A 14,096-nucleotide genomic window follows, 5' to 3' on the forward strand; every position below is an offset into this window, starting at 1 on the left:
TTAATCGGAAATTCTCCATTCAACTTCCTCCCTTCCTCCCTCTCCCGAATTATCCCGAGAACTTCACGGAAATTTTGCAAATCCCACTCCCGCGTACATCCAAATTGCCTCTCCAACGAATTAAACGCACAGCGGAGGGAAAAGGGCGAGTAAAAATAATCGTCAGTAACTGTCCCGTTCCCACGGGGATCACGTTGTCGCGTTACATTTAATGTAAAAAAAGGAGAAAAAAGGTGGAGAGAAAAAAAATTGGATTTTCTGACAAAAAAAAAAAAGATTTCAACGTTGAATGGAATTAAATGGACGCACAAAAAGCCGTGTTGGTCATATTCACTGACTGAAAAATTGGTTTCACAAAATAGAATAAAACTCAGTGAGTGCTACTCCAGTTTAATTAAATTAATTGTTACTGTACTATCGATCCAGCGATTTTCTTCTTTTCGTTGTTAAAGGAATAGTTTTATTGAGGCGGAAAGTACATAATTACTAGTGAAAGTTCTTCTCTCCATTTCCAGGACTGATTCTCATAAACATATCAAATATCCAGAATATGTTTGACATACGTGATACATAATTACTTTAATTCGTCCTTTTACTCCGAGCGAAACTCATTGACATCGCCGCAGTTTCGAAGTGGAAAAGTTCTCTTTTGATCAGCCATTGGTCTCATTGATTCCACATTCATCCCAGTAATGTGATCCGGTTGGTGGTATCAAATAAAATGAATGAATCGCGGAATTTTTATGATTTCACGGTACACGCGCTTGAAGAATTGTCAATTCAATTGTTATCGGTAAAATATTAGCCCTGAATTTCCACACGAATACTCGCTGATGATAAAACCATGGAGTTTGTCATATAGATATTAGCCAGCTGGTTGGTTATAATGCCTGGAATGTGGAAAATAATCCAATGACGCATCAGTATCAGGATCAGACGAGCGGCCATACGCATTCGAGCGGATACCCGGGTGTAATCGAAGCTTTAATTAACTTTCATGCCCAACCTCCGCAATACCCCCCCTACCCCCTCGACCAGCTGTACAAATACTCGAGGATCCCATTTTGACGACATATTTTTTTTTAACAGGTGTATCGTCGGCTACGCGAGCGGTTTACTTCACTTTCATTCGGAAACTCCCAGTGTTAACATTTTTGTACAAATCCATCGAAAAAATAATCACCCTCCAAATATTATTTCTTTGCACATTTTTTTGGAAAGCCAAATGCGAACAATTTGTTGCTCATACATTTCCGCACGAATGCAGACGAGGGGGAAAATATTTAATTCAAGTACATGTATACATTAAACAGAAAATAATTAGTCCTGCGAATTGAGAGGTAGAAAAACCTTCAGTATTTTTCTCTTAAGACAAAGAATAAAAAATTATAAAGTTGAAAATCATAATTAACTTTTATTAAATCGTATTGAAATCGTAATTTACGTTCAGATTTTTGGGTATACACCCGGTAATAAAAAGTGTAAAAGTGTTTTTGGTGAGTGAAGTAATGTTCTCGGTTGTTCCGTTGAAATGGGGAGGGGTGAGTAAATTTTTAAGTTAGCAGCGTAGAGGATAGTCCAGTTATTACGAGTTTTTGCAACATCTAATGGAAAATTCCGAGTGTGATTCAAAAGACAGAGTATAACTGGGGATTGAAGGGAGTTGATGCAGAAAAAGCAGCAGACAGTACAGAGGGAATGCGAATGTGTATGACGCTTTAGCGTTCACATCCTCATCTGTTCCTAACACAGAGTGGTCACTGGTAGAATTTCATAACTTGCCCTTTGGCCTCTCTCACACTCTCTGTCACTGGTGCCAAGTGACATTGGCATGCATATTGCCGAGCAGCACAAACCAGACATCCAATACCGATCCCTAACCGCAATATTCCATTAAAGCCCAACGCTCTTCTCCTCTCAGTCTGTCTTTATTTGCATCCTTTAGCCATTGAAAAAATTCACATTGAAAATCGTCAATAGCCACATTTGTATTTCCCCTGTTTCAAATCGAATCAATACTTTATTGCAATCGAACTCTGTACACAATCGATTGAATCGATCGTAAGCTATCTGAAAAAAAAAAAGAAACAAAAAATGCCACTTAATTATAATGAATAAAAAAAAATAATTACCTTTCCGGCTTCACCGAATATTCATTGTGAAATTGTATTGAATTTATTCTTCTAATGCAATAATAATCAAAACAATGAATGAATCTGGTAAATGAACAATTAACTGAGTCTACATGAGAATTCAGGAGGAAAAATAAAAAATTATTCAATTTCCTGGGCATATTACTCCCCTTTGAAAGATAAAGCGCCCAAGGATGTCTTGCACAATAAGAGAATACTGTTCAAGTGGCTGGACAATAAAAAAAATGGAGAGATAATAGAGAAAGTACAGAGGGAAGAAAAATGGAATGGATTTGAAAGAAAATACCATCAGTAACGATTGCACTCGAGTGACTTCCTCTTTGCCTCCTTATGGCTCTCCATCTCTGAGAATCCCGCCTGATGCTCGGGACGGACTTAAGTGGACGATAAGAATAGAGTCAAGTCATACCTATAACACCCAAGAGAATGCTTTCATCTAACTATTTTTTCTCCTCATGTCTCACCCTACAATATCTCGTTCTTCCCTTCATTCTTTCACTCATTCGATCGATGAACTAGTATTTTTCCTCTCTGGTTGTCATTTTCATTTTTTCGTGGAAAAAAAAAATATTCAATGTCACTCGATCAATTTAAGATCTTACACCGGATTCACGACGAGAAATTCAATATTAATATTTCCATTCTAATTTGAATATTCACTGAGTAGCATTGAATGATCAGCAATTCTGAAATTTTCTTGTTCTCTTTCCATCCCGAAGGAGTGAAAAATTAATTTAGAGCTGTAGAGTTCCGTGGGTATCGAAATAAGCAATTCATATTTGCAGTATTTAAAAGGAACAGATGTTGCTCCCTGAAAAAAATTCAATCTACGAGAAATGAAGTTAAACTCGCATTCCATTTATTCCGGAGGAACAGCAAAACTGAAAGACGAGTGAAAAACTTATTGAAAGCGTTGATTACCGCTTGATTCTCAAACACTTCATGTAGAGGTGAGAAGAGAAAAAGGAGAGAATAAAAAATGAAAAAGGAGAGGAAAACAAAGAAAAATGGTGGCTGGGGTGGATTTTGTGGGTGTGCAGGGTGCACTGGTTGCCGGAATCAGTATTCGACTCGCGAATTGCGGAGAGCAACGAAAAAGGGTGGGACGATGGAAAGGGGTGGGCTATTTTCCCTTTTCTCCCCTTTTATTCTTTTTTACCCTTTTCTCCCTTTTCTCTATTTTCTCCCTTTTCAGAAGAGGAACGAAGGAAGGCAGTAGGCCAGTCACGAGCTCATGGGGAATTGGTAAAATGCAAATCGAAGGGCGGATCCGCGATTTACGGCTGAAACAAGGATGCTACTTAAATTTTCGACATAAATGTCCCTTTCCATGCGCCAAGGGAATTTGACCTTAATAGGGTGCGCTAATTAACGTCATGGTGGTATGGTATCCACTATCTTAATAACCTCGGCAACTCGCTAATTTGATGATCGAGGGGACAACTTCCCTTAAGTGGCTATTATCTTATCGATAACAGGGTCATGGGAATAATCGTAAGAATTTATTCGAGAAATTTCATTTCCTGCATTCAATCATTTCGTTTGAAAATTTCTTGGTTGCCAACGGAAATCGTCAGTATTTATTAAAATGGAGATGATGAACAACAAATTTGAAAAAATCAAAGTTCCTCCGTTTTTTCCTGAACGTTCAGTGCAGAAATTACCGATAATAATTTAATGAACAGGAATTATTCAGATGTTAGATGATTATCTGATCGATAATCCGTTTTTTTGTGCCAGAATCAACAGAGATCAATACTCAACTATAATTTATCGCTGGAATGCTGAATGAGAGTGCCCCTGTCATTTATCGTACGACAGAGTGTCACTCGAGCTCCTCAGCCCCAGCGATAACGCACACCCGGAAGTTTATTCATAATTAATAATTTTAAATTGCACCACTCGATGCACTCGACTATCAAGCAGGCATTTAACGTCATGTTGCGAGCGTCATATGCTAACTGAACAGTCTGCGTTGAAAACTTTAATTTCAACCGTTCAAATGTCAAAATTTCCTCGTCGCTGAATATAAACAGATAAAAAAAATTAACCAGCAAAATAAAAATTGCCTCTGTAATTCAATAAAGAGTTTGAGTTGGTCATACCGGGCAATTCATTCTCAATAATTCACCAATTGCGAATTACCCGAATTTTTTTCTCTCTCTGATTGAACAAGGCAGTTCAGTTAATTACAATTAATGATTTAGCAAGTCCGTCGAATCTCGCGATTTTATACCTTTCCCACATGTACCGAGACGCAGTGACGCCCGATGTATAACAATTAAAAAAAAAACAATCACAAAAACCAGAATTGGAATAAAAATCTGGTCACCTGATCCGCACCACAGGATCATTTCCTCGGTATGACGATTCAAAAATTATGGATAAATCAACCAAATAGTTTATCAAAGCAAGTGAAACTCAACAAATTGCATTGAATCGTCACGCCGACGAATAATTAAATAAATAATAATAAACTCAGCCCGACATTTTGCGCCCTTTATGCTCGAGCCTTTATCTTGAAATAGTTAATTCGATAAAACAGTTGAAAAATACTGCAGAAACGAACTTGAACGTCAATAAAACATTGGCCATTCAATGTACTGTAAAAAAACAATTATATATTCATAATTATGTATATCAATTATGTAATATATGCCAGAAATGATGAAACAATTCAACAGAATGATCTATATCAATTAAAAATATCATGTCAACGATCAGAAAGAATATCCATTTTTCCAGAGCATTTAAGATACAAAATATTTTTAAATATTTGCGGAAGAATCCGCATAAATTTGTTGGGCTCTTCTATTCTCTCAGAATTTCCTACGCTATATCTGTGGACTATTCTTTAAACATCTAAAAGACTAACGACTCCATTATTAAATATTCAGCCCAAAAAATTTGTTCACGGATTCTCGGATATTCATTCCTGTATCCCCCAATGTTGAAATGACTTGGCAAAATGAAAAATGAAAAATATTTTCTCTTCTCTGAGTACCTCAGCTCAATTTTCCCCCACCACCTCATTAGCTGAGCAAATCGATTATATTACGATCTAAAATATGATAAATCGTCGTGAGAACCACTCGATCGAATGAATTTCATCATTTCCTCTAACAGACGTCCAACAGTGCATCGCACGAGCTTTTTAACGAGACGACGCTGACGAGCCATTCCTAAAAACTCAATGAAATAAACGAAACAATGAAACAAATGAATAATTATCTCAGCAATCGTTAATATAAGGTTCACATGATTAATCAATGAAATGATTGTCATTCGTTTATCATTTCTGTAATGCTGTATCGGCACCTTGAAACCGTCATAGGTCCAGGAGCCTAACTTCAAAACACAGGTCTGTACGTCGTAGGGAAAGAACTCAACGTCGATGGAGCAGGAGGATTTATAAACAGCTGGTGGTTGCCATACGACCAGTCCCGAATGGAAGACAATGGCCTTGGTCATCAGGGTCACCTCGTAGTTACCATCAGCGCTGGAATCACCGAAGAAATAACCCCAAACCTTCATCTCGAATAAATTCCTGAAAGTAATCAATGCGAGCATACCTGCCCATATCGTCACCAACATTCATCCGGAATGTTCATTTAGTCATCATCACAACACCAGGCGGGTATCCTCTCTGCGCTAAGTCCCAGTGCTCCATGATATTTTTATATTGTTTAAACATCCACGATATCTCGATATTCATTGTTAAATGGCACTTTATACCGGCTCTTTCAAGCGCACTGGGATAAATTTGTCTTATACCTATCGATTATTTTCACCGGGTGGTTCAACGACCGCGCAAAATCGTATCCCCCTCCAGGAGTAACGCCTTAACCACAACAATTGTCTTAATCTATTGTGATAACAATTTAGCTACCATGCGAATTTACCTTGAAGCCGTCGTAAGTCCACGAGCCAAACTTGAGTACGCAGGTCTGCTCGTCGAATGGGAAGTACTCCACGTCGATTTCACAGGAGGATTTATAAATTGCCGGTGGCTTCCACTCGACCAACCCCTCGTGGTAGATGGTGGCCTTCGTCGCCAAGGTCACCTCGAAGTTTCCGTCCGCGCTGCGAGCGAGCACATTAGTGGTTCTGGGCGCTGCGGCGGTTCGAGCTTACTTTGTACTTACGATTCAATAACAAAGCCCACGAGCTTTTTTTTTTCTTTTTTTTTTTTGGCTTTTTGGGGTTTTTCGGCAATCATTTGCTCAATTCATTCATTGGTCTACTTGTCACGATTCGGTGGAAGAAAAATAGAGAGAGAGTTGAGCGGTTCCTGGGGATTTTTCAGAAACAACGGACTTGGCGCCTTGAGTATTTCGATTCGATTTCCATTCGATCTCGATTCGAGGCACAGGGGCAATCAAGATTTCGAGAATTTAACTTGCCCTCGGTGACACAAGTGAATTATTTTTTTTCATTCTTTTTCTCAGTCAATTGTCGCTCCGAACGATTATGTGGATAATTGTTTCTACAATTTCATGAAATATATCAATATTAATTCAGCTGAATTATTTGATGAACTTGGCATGAACCAGTAAAATTGACATAAACAATTTCTTGAAATTTCATTTAACGAGAAACTAGCAATAATTAAAAATTAATTAAAATGAAAAAAGGTCAATCAATCAATGATTTTTTTTCAGCGCAGAGGAAGACATAAGATCTTTTTTTTTTTTCAGGAACCTGAAGTGTCGCGAGTACCACAGCAAAAAAAAAAAATCCGGTGTCTGACCAAAATAAATAATAATCACTTGAGTTGATCCAAGAAATTATGGCTGAAGTGATCTATCTCCGGCAGGAGTCTTTTATTTTTAATAGATTGGGTGAATAAAGGGAGTTAAATAAACTGCCACTGTCTCAATTTCTCGATGGCTCCCGGCGACTCAATTCAACTCGAGATCCGACTTCATTTGACTCTATTTTTTCCTTTTTTGATTACCCAGTTGCTCTATCCTGTTGTGTTTACCGACTACGCCTCGTTTAGCCGAGGATTTTCCCCAAGCAGAAAGAAAGATGATTGTGCATCGTGTTGTAGCTATATACCTCTCCTCCCACGTTTTATTCGACGCTGAGTGCATCTACTTTAGCTTGGAAAATGCCGAGGTAATGTGTGCTAAGAGTGTGTGAGTGTCTGCATAATAGACTCAAATGCACTTTTTTATATCGAGAGAGAATGGCCCCGCTCTTGATGTAATAGTCGAGTCTCGTTTAATCGATCTCGATAAAAGGTTTTTATATTTCTCGAGTCAGCGGGGGTTGGGTAATTTAAACGGCAGATTGAGTAAATAACTGCCGCCATTGTTTAATAAAAATAGGAAATTCCGTGGGTTGATTAGTCACTTACTAAACGCGAAATCGATTTAAATGCATCAATGGAAATATCAAATTGAGCGTAGACTCATCCGATTTTTAATTCTAGTCATTTTTATTTTTAAGGATAATTGGCGGGTGATGGTGAGAAAATTTATAAAATTTATCTCGAGGGAGGAAGAAATCTTCATTTAATGTAGAACCAAAATTACGCGGTCAGAGTTCATGTGGAAATTCCTGGAATGCAGACGACAGTGTGAATTTACCACCTCCGGTTAAACTCAGTCATACGTCAAAGTTTCACACCACCAAGTTTACTTTGAAGATGACACACACCAGTGGGTTAAGGAGTTTCAAATTCCACATCGGCAAACGGATTGTCCACCGGTAAATTCAACAATTTTCACTGCGTCGATTTGCGAGTGAATGGTTTGAATCGTTAAGTCCACTTCATTTGAATTGTGAAGTGAAGTGGCAGGGGATTCAAGATATTTGTCCAGCTGGTTCAAAGGACATCAAGTCGTTTGGAAACATCTCAACTTCTCCGTTGAAGAGGGAAGTTGAGTCGTTTACACTGTTTTCATTATTTTTATTAATTTCAATTTGAATCACGATGAACACCGACAAACTCAAAATCGCCAAGGATTAATTTATTTGCGGAGTAATTGGAAGAGTAAATTTTTTCATTAGCTTATTTATCCAATTCATCAATGACCAGACGAATTGTGGATATCTTGACATGCCAATTGATTATCAATATCGATTGCCTATATATTCGATATTATATTAACGTGATATTGATTACGTAATTATAAAAATCATGATTGAGCATCTCAAATGAATTATGAAATTGAATGAGTTTTAAATTTAAATTCGCCACTGAGGAACAGGCGTGACAGAATTTCGAGATATCGATAGTGTGCGAGTTCTTTTGAGAATATGATGATGATGATTTTTCCGGCAGAGGTTTGAATGAAAAAAAAAATCAAAAAACACATGGAAGAAGATGAAAGAAGATGAAAGAAGATGAATATATGGACGTGTGAAGCACTCGAACAGAGTATCGATATTCTCCAAGAGATTCCCGCTGAAATCACGCAAGACAATACACACGTCGGTTGTGTTTGGCAAACAAGCAGCCTCTGCCTAGGTACTGAAGGTAAACAGCAAACAATTCAAGTGAGCAGCCTGTGATGCACGACAGCCAAGCCAAACTTGTGGTATTGGCAAAAAGACCAAACAATCGACGACCTTCGCAATTGTCTTCCATTGATGGCACCAGGGTTCAATATTTTTTTTTTACTTCAACCCGACTATTCAATCACATATCACCCCAAACATCGGTCTTTCCAATTCCTATTTATATCCAACCGAAATGACATGAATAAACCGACTGAATACCGATTTCCCGGAGTTCAAACTCAAACGTAGCTTGAGGCAATTTCAAACCGTCAGATTTGTTTGAGGTTCTGTTTATATTAAATAAATGTCTATTTTCTAGATCATCGGGTCGTTATGTCGTTATATCGTAAGTCGTTTCATTTTTCGGATGAAATATTGTAAAATTTCTCAATTTTCGGGTAATAAATCGATGAAAACCAATAAAAAGGGGTAAAAAAAAATAAGAAAATGGAATGCCCCTACATCCCCATTGTTAACTCGTGCCAATAAAAATCGCCATCCCTTATTATCGACCTCTGTACCGAGATTAGAAGCGATAACGAAACTGTAACCAACAGGCTCACCCTGTGGTCTTCCTTTTTTCACTCCCCATGGGTTTGATCCTCACCAACCAACAGTTTTCATCAGCGAGCAAGGAACTTCAATTTCACTTAACCTCATGGTATATAGACCACCCAAAGACTCGTTCACCGACAGTTTCTATCGCTCCTAGATCCCGCCCCATAGAGCCAACTGCATCTCTAGGATATTATATAGCCTCTCTAGTACGAGAGCAACCTCTCGGTACTCACCACTGATAAAGAGGCGGACAGGGAGAAAGGCCCTATTCCACGAGAATACACTTCAGAAAATTTAGTAAAATAAAATAATAAAGAGGAGAAACTCCCACTTCCACTTATCCACCAAATTGAGTGGTGGAGCCATTTTTTTGCTGTTATTTTTTTTTTCCCTAGAGTTTAAAAAGCTTTTTCAACCGGGTTTTCGTTTTTTAAGGAGTGGATGGTAGATGGAGGATGTCCTTAAAGGAATATTTCGAATTATTAATAATATCATTATTAATAATATTTGTTATTTAATTTTATTTGAACCCGCAATGCTGTCAATAAATCAGAGCGATAACGGAATTGATTAAAGAAAATGGCAATCCGAATGTCATCGAACTTTCCACATTTTTTTTTGCGGCGTTCTGTAATTCTGGAATATTCTGAATATTTTTGGTCGTTTGGTCCCAGTGGAATTCGTACGTCAAGTTCGATTCCTCCTGAGAATGTAACAGAAATGAGATACTAAACAGAGTTTTCAGTTTATCGATAGATATTATTCTCGCTGGTCTTAAACGGCCGTCTCGGGTGAACTGTATACGTCTCACTCGAGACTTAACTTTCTCGCATCTATACCTCCAGCAACCCCACAGCCAAGCCCTTCTCTTGGGCGAAGTGGCCCCCGGGAAAGGAGTTTCACTGGAATCGAATTTACGAGGAGTGATGAGGAGCTCAGTAGTGCGAGTCTATGTGTGTGCAGACAAACTTTTACAGTGTTTCACTCGTCTTGGACGAAATCGCGCCAGGGAGAATGATTCTCGGGATGAGAAACCAGAAGTATCTTTGTACTACTGTAATAATACCGGGCACTAATTTCCGGAATATATATCTCGGCCTATTCAGCTCAACCGCAGACTCCCAGTTTTCCGAGGGGTGGAATTATCAGACTGGGTAATTATTATTCCAGAAGTAACTTTGGGATTCATTCAATTTATTTCCGGGTTCAATGGAAATTCAATGAGGCATTCCTTTTTTTCACCTGAGGGGAGTAAATCTCTGATCGAATTCAATTTACTTATGTACTCTGTCCAGAAAAGATGGAATTTCCTGGGTAACTCACAAGTAATTAATTAACCAATTAAATATCAATTTCTCCGTAAAACACTGAGAGGAGTCAATTAATCAATGCATTAAATTTATCCAATGCAATTGACAATTACAAAAACGGAAAAATTCGAGATACAGCTCAAACAGATTCGTAAAAGGTTATGTACTCAAGTCATTTATTTCCTTCACAACAATATATACTTGAGTCGAGAGGTGCGCCATGAATGTTTCATAGGACTCTTTATTATTTCCCTTTTCCGGTCTGTTGCTGTTGGTCTCGCTTTTTTTTTTCCACTCCTTTTTATATTTTTTTTTCATCTCTATAGCCCAAGCCCGTATTCAATATCGCCGTGGGTCGCAGGGGGGGTGGGCGAAAGGGGGGCTAAAGGGGTAGGTGAAAGGGATGTCGACTGGTACGCGGGGATTACCCGGGGATAAGCGTCAGTACCGGGTTTATTTTTCATTTTCCTCCTAGATAGATTCCGCATTCAGAATGAAGAAGTCTCTCGGTAAAACTTTCGAGTTTACCAAGTGACTTTTTTAAATGAGAAATATTCCTCATCCTCTTAACACTCAGTTTTGTTTTTCATCGTTCATTGACTCTCTCGTTAAATTGATGAAGTTTCAATGGAAATTCGGGGCCGGATTTTTTATTGGAAGGGCGGAGAGTAAAAATAATTCCTGTTTCACTGGAATTTTTATTAGGATTGTACCCACAATGTATTTTTTTTTCTCTGCGGAAGTTGGAATCGCTGACTGGACGATTGTCGATACGAACTGGTCCTGGTATCAACGGATAAAACCACTGACCTGCGAAATTCAATTTGTCATTGATCATGGAAAGTGACTCGAGTCTCTGTGTATGATATGAGTGTTTCACTCTCAGGTTTACATTCGTGCTCAGAACCCTCTTAGCGTGTCTTATTTCCTCGACTTTTCTTCACAGCCGCTCTTGCCTCTAAACCGTAAAATGCATCAGTCGAATGAATTTCAAACACTCCAGCGAGTTAAAATTTCTCTTTATGTTGTCACGGGCTTGAGAACCCCGGCAAATGAAATACATGAATTTTTCATCGATTGTCAGGTAGAGGGAGTGGAATTGTAATCAACGCGCGATGAGTTTAAATGTTTATTCATTTCAATTAACCGGAGTATGATGTAAAAACTACTCCACCAAATGAAAGGATTGATTTTTTTTATTTTGTTTTTGACATTTTTATTTTAGCAGATAATATTTGATGTTTTAATGAACATTTATAAAAATAATTCGATCTAAAGTTATGCCTCCTTAGAATTATTTACGTTCTCAGTCAATTATAAAAAAAATAAATAAATAAAAATAAATCTTAAGGGAGTAATTGAATTAATGCAACTCTGGAGTGCATTTTCTCTCGATATATTTCGAAATAGTGAGGCAGTGTAATTTCATGGATTACATGAATTACATTCCCTCGCTGCACAACAAATTCAACTGAATCAACAATCGCTAATTACTCTAATGGAGCGGCTGATGAACTTCTCTGGAAGTAAGTACACGGTTTCAAGGTGTTTAAGGGTTTTTAGATGGCCGGAGGGCGTGCAGAAAGACGGAGTGCTGTAAGCCTAGGCGATTGCTTGGAGTAGTTAATGAGACGACTTAATTGTCGCCACCACGAGTCCTCAGGCATCGAAGGGACGGTGCGGACCGATGTGCCTGAATAATTCCTCAGGCATGAACAGGGTCACAGGACTTCCATAAAAAGAAATATTTCTAAAAAAATTACGGAACTCGCGATTCGCTCCGGAATTATAGAATGGATCCGTAATTTTTTAATTGAAATTTTTCGTCAGATTTTTGGGAAAATTACGGAAAAGGTTTTCAGAAATTTATTCAAGGATATTTATCTCAATATATCGGATGATATAATATTGGTGTCAACACCAGGTCATGCTTTTTGCGAATGAAGGTACTCGTGGTACAGGGGAAAATGAAGCTCCACTCATTTGGATAATGCATGCAAGAACTTTGAAATCCGAAGTCCCATGCATTTGTGGTGTCTCGGTGTCTACCTGGACGACTTCCATGAAGACGCGCCGAGTGGCGTTGAACGACGGGAAATCCTACACTTTTCATCGGACCGTCGGGTTCGCTCGTTAATTAAAATAGTCTCCGGGATTATTCATTTCAATTTTAACGCCAACCGCATTTTCTCAGCTCAGGTATTTCAATGCTATTTTTAATATCGCACTGCAATACTCTGGAACCGGAGTTTTTTTTTCATCTCGAGTAGACGTCACGCCATTTCTTTTTATGTCTGATGATTTTTCATTTAATAGTTCATTAGAAACATGTTAAAGACACATTTAAAAAAAATTCATTTATAATATTTATAATATAATATCAAATTATATTAAAGTTTATTTAGGGAGCAAGATTTTTATAACATTTCAGGTGCCACGTGAAATTCAAAATTGAAATTATACTCAGAAAAATCTATTTCCATCAATTCATTATTTTCTCTTATCATGCCCCTCAGGGGACATTAAAAAAAAAGAACAAGAACTCTCCTGTATTTTAATCCCCAATTTTTGAATAAGCTTAATAATTTTTCTTGGTCGTTTTTCCATTTCCATATCTGCACTCTAGATTATCAATAAAAAAAACCTGAATACCGAGGTATTTTCATTCGCATGTGCAGTCCTGTTTTTTAATTTAATGATGTTTTCCATTGAAATTGCGGGCTGATGCATAAAATGAATATTGGGGCACGGTAATCCATAATTCCTTCGCTTCCAGTAATACCGATGGAGTGGGATTTATCGAATTCTCCCGCAAAATGGATTCCCCGGATGGCCATTTTGGCGGGAATTCCACGAGGGAGAGGTGGAGAACGATTCGTGGATCACTGGATATACCTTTCTCTGGACAATCTCGCCCCCTACTCCACCGATACAATACACTTGTATCAATGCCACTCTCCTGTCTGAGAACATTTCCGTGATTGAGACACCTGAGATCGAATTTCGGGGAAATGGAGGTTTAACTACTCGCCATTGGAATGACGATGAGATTGCACTCGACAATGTTACACGATTGTCAGACATTTGCCAGGGATTGGGGACATTCCCAGTTACAATTTTGGTGCAATTGCACTTTAATTCGCTAGTCAACTTATTTAATTTATCAAATTGTCATACGCAATGTCAATTTTATTTCGCCGCATTCACTCCCCATTTGATGTGATAAAAATTCAATTAAAATTATAATGTCACGCGTGCAATTGATTTAAATAATTTGTTAAAATTTTTATTCTATCATTTCTGTAATTATTTGCACTGAAATTCAATTGAAACGTAAAAAATTCAAAAGTCAAAATTCTAATGAAATAAATGCTTTGACGAATGACAAAATCTCACAATTATGTGAGGATGACAGGGACATTTTCTAACTGTACGCAATCACACTGTGAATTTCTCAGACTAGCACGGTAAACTCTGTCTCATTTCGTCCGCACTGTTTCTACTATCCCAGAAAAGTCCGCTTGATGCCTCGTAAATCCCCTCGTTGTTTTCGTATCCTCGCTTC

The 14,096-nt window shown here is 38.0% G+C and overlaps 1 protein-coding gene across 2 annotated transcripts in view; it reads right to left on the reverse strand.

Annotated features, from left to right (window-relative positions):
- LOC105267175 (acetylcholine receptor subunit alpha-like) overlaps window positions 1-14,096 on the reverse strand; it is an 82,779-nt gene that overhangs the window by 24,548 nt on the left and 44,135 nt on the right. For both annotated transcript variants that reach the window (XM_011305832.1, XM_011305833.1), the window contains exon 5: window positions 6,056-6,236. In XM_011305832.1, the coding sequence (XP_011304134.1) occupies window positions 6,056-6,236 (181 nt within the window). The remainder of the gene's footprint in view (window positions 1-6,055; window positions 6,237-14,096) is intronic.

The sequence above is a fragment of the Fopius arisanus genome, unplaced genomic scaffold (assembly GCF_000806365.1).
Source record: "Fopius arisanus strain USDA-PBARC FA_bdor unplaced genomic scaffold, ASM80636v1 scaffold00045, whole genome shotgun sequence".
NCBI lineage: Eukaryota > Metazoa > Arthropoda > Insecta > Hymenoptera > Braconidae > Fopius > Fopius arisanus.